Source organism: Phyllobates terribilis, unplaced genomic scaffold (assembly GCF_046119375.1).
Source record: "Phyllobates terribilis strain yellow unplaced genomic scaffold, ASM4611937v1 Scaffold_4__5_contigs__length_816908805, whole genome shotgun sequence".
Taxonomy (NCBI): domain Eukaryota; kingdom Metazoa; phylum Chordata; class Amphibia; order Anura; family Dendrobatidae; genus Phyllobates; species Phyllobates terribilis.
In genome coordinates, this window is record NW_027362764.1 from 28,600,344 (window position 1) to 28,612,681 (window position 12,338).

Genomic DNA, 12,338 nt, shown 5'->3' on the forward strand with positions numbered 1-12,338 from the left:
GAATCGCACAGCACACAGATTGCAGTGATTTTTCACAGACCCGTAGACTTGTAGGAGTTCGTTTTCATCCGTGACTGGTGCAAAAAAAAATAAAAAATGCGTGTCTAAAGTTGAGTGATTGACGGACGTCTGATTGAAGCCTAAGCGGGGATTTGTTATGAATTTACTCTGTAATTATAAAGCGGCAGACTGTCCCAGTCTCCTTTTTGCCTTAATCAATTGTAAAAATATGAACTCTCTTTTCTCTGGATAACTTTTTAGCCGCCTTTTTTGGTCTTATAAGCCTTGGTGACCTCGCTGACCTCGCTGAGGCCGGTCTTGCACACGGCTGAATATCGGAAGTGGTAGGAAGAGTTTTCTTTTAGTCCAAACACGTCAGTTGTCTTGTCATTGCTTCTTGTGGTTACTTTGAACCATTCTTGCTGATCTGCTTGTTTATACTCCACTTTATAACCTTCAATGGCTTCTCTGCCATAATCTTCCGGTTGAAGCATCAGCTCCATTGTATTGGTTGTCCTTTCAGTAATCAGCGCAACATTCGGCTTTGCAGGAGGCATACACTTCGTGGTCACCAGGTCTCCATTCTGGTAATGTTGTATGGTGACTCCGGGAGCTACATTGCATGCAACAGAAGTGACGAGAAACTGAGTATTTTCTGAGGCTTTAGGTTCTCTAGCTAATGCTGTGAACCCAGTCACAAGGTCTCTTATCTGCTTCTTTATCCCGTTATTTTCAAACCATTGTTTGGTTTCGCCAACCTTGAAGACATCCTGACGATCCCATGTTTCCTTCTGAAGCCACGACTTTAAGTGCGAGAGATACAAATCCTCAGAAGTCAGAGATGAAAAGTTAAAACTAATTGTGATGTCAAAGTCTGGGTCAAGAATTGCTTTTATCAGCTCACTTTGCTCTGACGCAACCCTGAAACCCGGTCAATTGCTTTAATAATGAACAAACGACCTCCATCTCCAGACGACTTCTCCCCAGAAATTCCTGAATGTTCTGATCTCTGAACGGAGATTTTTCTTTCCCAAAGAGAACGTCTCCCAGAGTGGATTCCTTCTTATTCCCACAACGTACAGAAGACAGAACTTTGGCCATCCTTTTCTGGAACATCAGCCGAAATCCTTCAAAAAGTTTTTTGAACTGGCTGATTTTGTTATAGAGAGTTGGAAAAGTTATGGCCGCTGGGTGTTTCATCATGTCGTTACACTCCATGATGACTTCTGACATGTTCTCCATTATATTCTCTGCTGTGAAAACCAGTTGATCACTAATCTCTCGCACCAAGTGGGCAGCTTTGTCAGCCAAATATTTCAAAGGGAGCAGCCAGACCTTCAGAGGCACAGCATTTTCCCCATCCTCTCCCATTAATTTTGGAAGGCTCTCGTAGACTTGCACAGCTTCCTCATGAGTCACTGGGTTTTTCTCCAAAGCAAAATCGCCATAAAATGTGCAGCTGAACTGTCTGAATTTTTCTGTTTCTTCATCTTTCTTTTTTAAATTACCTGTAAGGTTTACTATTTTCAGAGCAATGTTTTTAAGCATTCCTTGAACTTCTGTAACTTGCTTGGAGTTAGTAACTTTTTGGTCAAATACAAAGAATGCCTGGGCACCATATAAAATGCCAGTGACCACATGGGTTGCTATCCCTTTGTCGAATGCCTCGTGGTAGGTGATGTTCTTGGTGCAGAGATGGTCCATACTGAGGTGTGCAAACTTGGTGGTTCTCTCGTACTTCAGTGTGACTCGGGCTTGTACTTTCGATTCCTTTGTATCAGTAATGTATGCTCCAGATCCTTCAACATTGACCTTGCCGCCCAACACACTAATTTTTAATTCTCCGGAGATGTTCAGTGCTGACGACTTATCAAAAACGGTGTCAGATGTTAGAACTTCGAAAGATGTGTTACATTTGGGCACTGTGCAAATATTCTTGGTCATATCCTCTCTGTTCCACAGAGTGATGCCTGAGAGAACACAGAAAACACAATGGCAATTATGTATTTCTCATGTAGAGACAGACTATTATAAGAATATCGGATCACCATTATGAAAAAAACAACAACTCTGCACAGTGGCGTACCGCCAATGACTGCAGACCACGCGACTGCTATGGGGCCCGTGAGCCAGGGGGGCCCCATAGCAGTCCAGGGGTGGACATACCGCCACCATGCAGCTGCACCAAGGGGCTCGCAAGGTGCAGCTGCTCCCTGCACACGGCGATCAGGGAGCGATCCCTGCAGCTAACCTGCTGTCTGTAACGGGTCCGGGAGGCGGAACCTCTGAGCTACTATACAAGGGGGCGGCCCTTGTAAGGGAGCGGGTGGCAGTCTCTGGATGAACGGACAGGGAGATACGGCAAGTGATCAGGGCAGTCTCTGGGTAAGGGGTAGGTACGACCTGTGATGGCAGAGCCTCCGGGTAGGCTAGCAGGCAGATGGTAGATGGGTGCTCCCAGGTGAGCAGGCGAGAGTCTCTGGAATAGCAGGTGGTCACGGCACGTGACGGCGGAGCCTCCGGGCTGGCAGGCAGGCAGGTAACGGAGAAGCGCTCCCAGGTGAGCGGGCAAGAGTCTCTGGAATAGCTGGTGGTCACCGCAAGTGACAACGGGACCTCCGGGCTGGCAAGCAGGCAGGTAACGGAGATGCGCTCCCAGGTGAGCGGGCAAGAGTCTCTGAGATAGCTGGTGGTCACAGCACGTGACAACGGAGCCTCCGGGCTGGCAAGCAGGCAGGTAACGGAGAAGCGCTCCCAGGTGAGCGGGCAAGCTGGTCCATAGACAGACTGACCGGAGTAGTAAGGCAGACCGTCGGACCTCAGGCAAGCAGGCAGGTAGCTGATATGCGCTCCCAGGTGAGCGGGCAGGCTGGTCCTTAGACAGACTGACAGGAGTAGTAAGGCAGACCGTCGGACCTCAGACTGGCAGACAGGTAACAAGTATTCAGGCAGGAATCAGGCAGGTAACTGGCAGGTAACTGGCAACGGGACCTGAGGGCTGAAGCACAGGTGAGACACAGGTGCAAACAACATTGCTCGGGCGCCTCCATTTTGGAGGAGGTGCCTTATATATGATGAAGTCCTCCGGCCATTGGCCGGGGACTCTTTAGGGCGGCGCGCGCGGCCCCTTTAAGAGGAGGGGAGCGCGCGCCCTAAGCACAGGGGCCGGGAAGGAGCGCGCGCTGAGAGCAGAGCAGGAGGAGGACGCCGGGACGGAGCGCGCGCTGACAGCAGAGCAGGAGGAGGACGCCGGGACGGAGCGCGCGCTGACAGCAGAGCGGGGAGAGGACGCCGGGACGGAGCGCGCGCTGACAGCAGAGCGGTGAGGGGAGCAGCGTCCCTGCCTAGCAGAGGGCAGGGACGCCAGCGCTACACTGTCAGGAGGAGAATAGCAGCAGAGCTGGAGGGTTCGTCCTCTGCTTCCTCCCTGACCCAGGCGCGCACAGCTTGATGACGTCATCATGCAGCGCGCGCCTGGGTCAGGAAGAAAGCTGCTGGCAACCAGGAGGATGCTGCTGCAGGGCAGCGAGCTGAGGTAAGCTGTTGTTTTTTTTTTTTTTTACTGAAATGCTGGGGAGGGGAGGTGGGGGGAGAGCAATGGTGGGATGATGGGGCTGGGAAGAGCAATAATGGGACTGGGGAGAGAAATATTGGGGCTGGGGAGAGGGCTGATGGGGCTGGGGAGAGGAATAATGGGGTTGATGGGGCTGGGGAGAGCAATAATGGGGCTGGGTAGAGGAGTGATGGAGCTTGGGATAGGAATAATGGGGCTGGGAAGAGCAATAATGGGGCTGGGGAGAGGAATGATGGGGCTGTGGAGAGGAATAATGGGATGGTGGGGCTAGGGAGAGCAATGGTGGGGCTGGGAACAGCAATGGTGGAGATGGTGGGGCTGGGGTGAGCAATAATGGGGCTGGGGAGAGGAATAATGGAGTTGATGGGGCTGGGGAGAGGAATGATGGGATGAGGGGGCTGGGGAGAGCAATGATGGGGCTGGGAAGAGCAATAATGGGGCTGGGGAGAGCAATGATAGGGATGGTGGGGAAGGGGAGAGCAATGACGTGTTGCTGGGAGAGAGCAATGATGGTGCTGGGACAAAGCAATGGTGGGGGGCTGGGAGAGAGCAATTATGTGGGGCTGGGAGAGAACAATGATGGAGGTGCTCGGACAGAGTAATGATGGGGGTGCTGGGAGAAGCAATGATGGAGGTGCTGGGACAGAGCAATGATGGGGGGCTGGGAGAGAGCAATGATGGGGTTGCTGGGACAGAGCAATGATGGGAGTGCTGGGAGAAGCAATGATGGAGGTGCTGGGACAGAGCAATGATGGGGGGCTGGGAGAGAGCAATGATGGGGGTGCTGGGACAGAGCAATGATGGGGGGCTGGGAGAGAGTAATGATGGGGGTGCTGGGACAGAGCAATGATGGAGGTGCTGGGACAGAGTAATGATGGGGGTGCTGGGAGAGAGCAATGATGGGAGTGCTGGGAGAAGCAATGATGGAGGTGCTGGGACAGAGCAATGATGGGGGGCTGGGAGAGAGTAATGATGGGGGTGCTGGGACAGAGCAATGATGGGGGGCTGGGAGAGAGCAATGATGGGGGTGGTGGGACAGCGCAATGATGCGGGTGCTGAGAGAGCAATGATGGGGGTGCTGAGAGAGAGCAATGATGGGGGTGCTGGGAGAGAGCAATGACGAGGGTGCTGGGAGAGAGCAATGATGGGGGTGCTGAGAGAGAGCAATGATGGGGGTGCTGAGAGAGAGCAATGATGGGGGTGCTGGGAGAGAGCAATGACGAGGGTGCTGGGAGAGAGCAATGATGGGGGTGCTGGGAGAGAGCAGCGATGGGGGTGCTGGGAGAGAGCAATGACGAGGGTGCTGGGGGAGAGCAATGATGGGGGTGCTGGGAGAGAGCAGCGATGGGGGTTTCACTTTGCTTGTACTGTGAAGCCTTGTATGTTTTCCGTGTGCACATAGCCTTACAGTTAATTGGGGAGAGTCACAGAGACTGAATAATTTATGCTATTGGCCAGTGGAGATTATAGTTAATGGGGGACACAGTGCTGCTTATCACTTTATATTTTGATTACTAAGTGGCTAATAGTATATTAATGGGGGAGGGGGTACATATCTGTATTCAGGGGCGCAGTGTGGGGGAAACACGTGTATATATACAATATGTAACCTTGTTATTTTCTAGACTGGAGATCATCGTGACAAGACGAGTCGTGGCTGGGAGATGTCGACATGAAGGTCTGACCAGATGGAGAAGAAGCAGCAGAAACCGACTCTGATCAGACAAGACGTCAGCGGTAAGTGCCTGGATGTAAGTATTATTCTGTATCTGCACTGTGTGACTTGGAGTGATAATGTTATCTGTAAAATCCCTTAGGCTGCATTCTCACATTTGTGTGAAATGTCCATGTGCTGAAAGATTTTTTTATTGGATGGTCCACGGACTCGTAGAGTTTTATAGATCCATTCACACATCCATGAAAATCATGGATCTGAGAATAAGATCTGTGAGGGTCAGAGAATGTCCAGTTGTGATCTGATTTTGAGGATTAGAATAGGACACGCTCAATGCGTCGGTAAAACAGGGCAGCACACTGACACTGCACACAGATGCAGGAATGTAGCCTTATTATGTATAGCACAGTCCCTTAGTATATAGTGTACTCACTTATTATGTATAGCACCATCCTTAGTTATATAGTTTCCTCTTTTATTATGTATAACACCCTCCCTTATTATGTACCATCCTCTCTAGCGGCTCACAGTTGGGGGGATCATACTGTGTTGGGGTCACCATACTTTACCCTGGGAGTTGAGGTGGGGTACAGTAGGGTCATTATACTGTGCATGTGGAGGAATTCACCATGGGGGTATCACACTGTGTTTGGGGGGCCCTTTTATTGGCATCACACTTTATGGGGCAATGAAAGAGAGATCTAGGACGTCCGCAGGAGGAAAATTACTATGTAAAGGATGGAAAGTTGTGAGATCTGATCTTTGGTGACCCCGACAATTATTTAAATTTTTTTTTTTGGGGGGGGGGGCCCAATTAGAACTTCTCCTATCGGGCCCCATGATTCCTATGTACACCCCTGACTGTGCAGCTCAGACCCTCAACAATAGGCTGTAACCCGTGGGGGAGTCTCCTGCAGCGCCACCACTGGGAAAATTAATCATTACTCCTCTTTTATATTGAAATCAGTGGCTCGTAATGCTGAGACCCGCAGAGTCCTCTGGAGGGGTAGATGCTCTTCGTAGTCGCTCTCCAGTCTGCCAAGGTATATAGCACACAGTGTCCTTAAGACGCCAATGGATCCGCTGAGGTTTTTGATGGCAAAACTGAAGAAAAAGCCAGTGTTTTTTTTCATGAAGCACAATCACTGGCAGTTTTGCTGTCGTTTTTGCTCAAGTACTGTCTTTTTTTTTTAAACTGTAACTAACTATCAGTATCATAGTGGAAGGCGCCCAAAGAATGAGTGTGCTGCTTGTTTTAACGACTTCATGGCTTAGAAGCTTTTTAAAAGAATTTACAAAAGATGGAACTTACACAACAATTTTGTTTTATATGTTCATTTTTGTGGCTCATTTTCAGGCAGAATCTGCCACAAAATGACGTGTGCACATATCTTAATTTGATGTTGATACTACATGGGGAACCACTGGGTATTTTTTAAACCAGACACCTTATCTGTTCCCGAGTAGAGATAAAAGCGCTTTATCCATACCAGAAAGTGATGCGTATTGTTGGCCAGAGTCATTTCTTTCTGCATAGGTGGGTCCTAACTCTGGGACCCCCCATTGATACTGAGAATCAAATGAGCAGCAGTACTCATTTTGCACTGTGGCCCCTCTGTAGTTTCTACCTGTACCAGGTACCGCAGTATAGCCCTATTCACTGACTTCTTCATTGTAAGGCCATATTCACACGTTCAGTATTTGGTCAGTATTTTACATCAATGTTTGTTCTTCTTAATTACCCAGATGTATAAATTCAGTAAGCGAAGAGACATGTGCTCTTATCTTCAAGTTGACTCTTAAATTTGTGTTCTTCGTCTTTCGTTGATCAACACAGACTGTTATTTGAATAATCCTGAATGTTGATCACTTGAGTTGATATTTGGTAATTGATGAATGGCTGTTATTTGCATCTTACATCAGCTCCTACAGCGTTATTGTCTGCTAGTTTTGTAATAGCGACTCAGGGTTGAACAATGGATGTTTGCTAGATATGTTAAATACCATTGTAGGGTGTTTGCCAGTCAACATTGGGGGGGATGAGCTGTGGATACTCGAGCCCTGTGGATTAATATCATCAACCCTTATCCTTTACCTGTGGATGTGTGCTTGAAAGGACCATTGTGAACTATTTTTAAGGGGCATATGCCTCTGTATCCAAGAGACTTTACAAAAAGACAGCCAAGAGAGACTCTTCAGGACATATGAACGTATGAACGTGGCCTAAAGGTCAAGGTGATCATGCAGTCCGAGCACCACCAATGGAAAACTTATGGCAAATCCTATAAAATACTATTAATTCTGGTTTTGTAAAGCTTGTTTAAAGACAATGAAAGAAAGAAAAAGTTTTTCTAATGCCTAATAGTTACCTGGAATAAGTTTCTCTTCCCGACAGTCATACAACATTCCAAGGGTAAAAGGGCGTCCTAGGGATGGGATTTCCAGAATCATTTTGACTGATGTTCTTGGTCCACCTGCAGTTTTGTAAGAGTAGCACTTTAAGAAAAACCCTATAAGGAACTAGAGAATTGCAGAATTATGGTTTGACACTTCTGATGAGATTAGATGAATTTAAAAACGTGTTCTCCTGTGAGCGTACTCTGTAACATCTTATTAAATAGGTAAAATTGCAATGTATTTGTAAAAACGAGCAAATTTTGCAATTTACCTCTTATTAATTATCCTCTCTGTTCTAAAGAATGGAGGGGCTTTTATTAATTTTTAGTGTACTGCTCGATGCTTAGGTTACTGGCCACTTCTGCAGTCTCAGAGTAGCTGGTTATCTAGGTAAGGAGAGCACACCACTTGCAGACTTCATGCTTTAGAGTAGGGATGTCCAACCATCATCTCTGGGCCACATTGGAAGAAAAGTTGTCCTGGAAAGGTGAAGTTATAGGTTTCTGGAAATGGCTAGAATGGTGTTGTAGGCAATGCTACTGTTGCCATCAAAATGAGTGAAGCCTCAAGATGGAGCTAATTTGTCTATGGGGCCAATCATTTTTTTTCTATGATAGATTAGTCATTGCATCATGGCTTCTATACGAATGGAAACTGTAGCGTCGGCGTCTCCGCCTCCTGCCTGGCAGAGACGCCGATTTCCCCTTACCGCCGTAACCCCCCGGCCGGTGTCTCCTGCTCCGCCGGCTGTCTACCACATTGGCTGTGTTCGGGGTGCGCGCACCGTGCTCAGATCCCCGGGCACTGTGCTTAGGGCGTGCACGCGCCGTCCTAAGATGTCCCCGGCCAATTGCCGGAGGACAGATATTATTTAAGGCACCTCCCCCAACATGGAGGTGCCTGTGCAACGTCTATTTGGTTCCTAACCTCCCTGTCAGTTCTCAGGTCCCAGTGCTGTCCATCAGCCTGTCTATCAAGCCGTACCCACCAGCCTGCCTGCTTACCAACCGTGCCTGTCTACCAGCCTATCTGTCGTGCGTCAGCTGTCAGTCCCATGGGAGTCACCTGCTCTCACATGAGGTCGGTCCCAAAGTAGCACCTGGTCCACCTTCCCGATCCCTCCTTGGTTCACGGAGTCGATTAAGCTTCCGTATAGCCAAGGTCGGTTCTAGTAAAGCTCCTAGTTACGCCCCTCTGGTCCCTCCTTGTACCACGGCACAGTGGTTCCACCACCCGGCATCGTAAGAGAAACAATTGATTTGGTGTGTGAACAGAGCATCATAAATTTACTATAACGCGAAGGCCTTACAGAGACCAGTGACATCACCTGCAAAGGTAGCGCTGTTCTCCTGCGCGCCAGGTATAGTGACACCGCTCTGCTTCCGGCTTATTACTATTCATATAGTGACAACGTTTTGACACCTATGGTCAAATTAACTTATTGTGAACAGTTAAGCAAGTTGAAGATGAAATGTTCTCTAAAAGGCTTTTCATTTTAAAAATTAACAAAAGGAAAAATGGGCCAATGCAAAAGTTTGGGCACGTTTTGGAGATTTGTGCGCTCAGATAACTTTGACCAAGGTTTCAGATCTTAATTAGCCTGTTAGGGTTATGGCTTGTTCATTATCATCGTTAGTTGCCCTCTCTTATAGAGCAGAAGATATTGGTGGTACGTTAGAAAATGCAATATGCCATCGAAAGAAAAAATTAAAAAGTGGCACTCACCAGATTTTGCAATTAAACGTTCCTTTAATCCAAGGAACAAAACAAGCAAAGCAGTAGGCATGGGGTAAGCAGGAGAGGGGAGGAGCAGACAATGACCTTTTTGCACTGCAACAGCGCTTCTATGGACCTGTATGGCCATCGTCCCTTCCTTCCCTCTCCCACAAACCGCCTACCTACTGATTTTGCTTGTTTTGTTCCTTGGATTAAAGGATTTTTAACTGCGGAAGCTGGTGAGTGCCACTTTTCATTTTTTCTTCAATGGAAAATTTCCGCGAAAGCAGCTCGTAAGATTGCTACAGGGGCAAATCCGAACCCCCGCTTGACTGCAAAAGACCTTCAGAAAGATTTAGCAGACTCTGGAGTTGGGGTACAGTAGTGTTCAAAATAATAGCAGTCCAATATGAGTAACCAGATTAATCACTTTTTTGGTATAAATTCTATCACCACATGTCAAACAATTTCCCAGTTGGTGCAGTAGATTAGAAGAAAAACCCCAGACTCCACATTCATGATCTGCAGGTTTCTGAGTCTTTATATTTTAATAATTAATTGTACGGGGTGAGTTCAATATAATAGCAGTGTGGAGGTCAATCAGTGAGGTCAATCATTCTGTGAAGAAACAGGTGTGAATCAGGTGGCCCTTATTGATGGGTGAAGCCAGCACATGTTGTACATGCATTTCTCCTTGAAAGCCTGAGAAATATGGGTCGTTCGAGACATTGTTCAGAAGAACAGCGTACTTTGATTAAAAAGTTGATTGGAGAGGGTAAAACTTATAAAGAAGTGCAGACAATGATCGGCTGTTCAGCTAAAATGATCTCCAATGCTTTAAAATGGAAACCAAAACCAGAGAGAGGTGGAAGAAAACAGAAGATTACCATCCAAATGGATGGAAGAATAGCCAGAATGGCGAAGGCTCAGCCAATGATCAGCTCCAGGATGATCACAGACAGTCTCCAGTTACCTGTGAGGACTGTGACAGTTAGAAGACCCCTGTGTGAAGCTAATCTCTGAGCAAGAAGTCCCTGCAAAGTCCCACTGTTAAAAAAGACATGTACTGAAGTGGATATGATTTGCAAAAGAACATATCAACTGGCCTAAAGAGAAATGGAGAAACATTTTGTGGACTGATGAAAGTAAAATTGTTTTTTATGGGTCGGGGCTGCAGACAGTTCTTCAGACGACCCCCAAACTCTGCATTCAGCCACAGTACAGTCTGCAGACAGTGAAGCATCATGATATGGGCATATTTCTCTTACTATGGTGCCAGACCTATTTACCGCATACCAGGAATCATGGACCCGTTTACATATATTAAAATACTTGAAGAGGTCCTGTTGCCTTAAGCTGAAGAGGATATGCCCTTTGAAATGGGTGTTTCACCAAGACAACGACCCTAAACACACCAGTAAACGAGCAAAATCTTGGTTCCTGCCCCAAAAAATTGAGGTTATGGAGTGGCCAGCCCAATCCCCGGACCTTAATCCTTTTGCAGGTGTTTTTTGTTAATTATTCTAATTTACTGAGATAATGACTTTTGTGCTTTCATTGGCTGTAAGCCATAATCATCAACATTAACATAAATAAACACGTGAAATAGATCACTCTGTGTGTAATGACTCTATATAATAGATCCCTCTGTGTGTAATGACTCTATATAATAGATCCCTCTGCGTGTAATGACTCTATATAATAGATCCCTCTGTGTGTAATGACTATATAATAGATCACTCTGTGTGTAATGACTCTATATAATAGATCCCTCTGTGTGTAATGACTCTATATAATAGATCCCTCTGTGTGTAATGACTCTATATAATAGATCCCTCTGTGTGTAATGACTCTATATAATAGATCCCTCTGTGTGTAATGACTCTATATAATAGATCCCTCTGTGTGTAATGACTCTATATAATAGACCCCTCTGTGTGTAATGACTCTATATAATAGATCCCTCTGTGTGTAATGACTCTATATAATAGATCCCTCTGTGTGTAATGACTCTATATAATAGATCCCTCTGCGTGTAATGACTCTATATAATAGATCCCTCTGTGTGTAATGACTATATAATAGATCACTGTGTGTAATGACTCTATATAATAGATCCCTCTGTGTGTAATGACTCTATATAATAGATCCCTCTGTGTGTAATGACTCTATATAATAGATCCCTCTGTGTGTAATGACTCTATATAATAGATCCCTCTGTGTGTAATGACTCTATATAATAGATCCCTCTGTGTGTAATGACTCTATATAATAGATCCCTCTGTGTGTAATGACTCTATATAATAGACCCCTCTGTGTGTAATGACTCTATATAATAGATCCCTCTGTGTGTAATGACTCTATATAATAGATCCCTCTGTGTGTAATGACTCTATATAATAGATCACTCTGCGTGTAATGACTCTATATAATAGATCCCTCTGCGTGTAATGACTCTATATAATAGATCCCTCTGTGTGTAATGACTCTATATAATAGATCCCTCTGTGTGTAATGACTCTATATAATAGATCCCTCTGTGTGTAATGACTCTATATAATAGATCACTGTGTGTAATGACTCTATATAATAGATCCCTCTGTGTGTAATGACTCTATATAATAGATCCCTCTGTGTGTAATGACTCTATATAATAGATCACTGTGTGTAATGACTCTATATAATAGATCCCTCTGTGTAATGACTCTATATAATAGATCCCTCTGTGTGTAATGACTATATAATAGATCCCTCTGTGTGTAATGACTATATAATAGATCCCTCTGTGTGTAATGACTCTATATAATAGATCCCTCTGTGTGTAATGACTATATAATAGATCCCTCTGTGTAATGACTCTATATAATAGATCCCTCTGTGTGTAATGACTCTATATAATAGATCCCTCTGTGTGTAATGACTCTATATAATAGATCCCTCTGTGTGTAATGACTCTACATAATAGATCCCTCTGTG

At 45.9% G+C, this 12,338-nt stretch overlaps 1 protein-coding gene across 1 annotated transcript; it reads right to left on the reverse strand.

The window, feature by feature from the left end:
- Positions 1-212: 212 nt before the first annotated feature.
- LOC141264841 (stonustoxin subunit beta-like) lies at positions 213-7,700 on the reverse strand. Its single transcript, XM_073677200.1, is given in 3 exon segments — positions 213-932; positions 934-1,970; positions 7,619-7,700. Coding segments are annotated over 3 exon segments (1,794 nt in total). The 3' UTR covers positions 213-257.
- Positions 7,701-12,338: the final 4,638 nt, after the last annotated feature.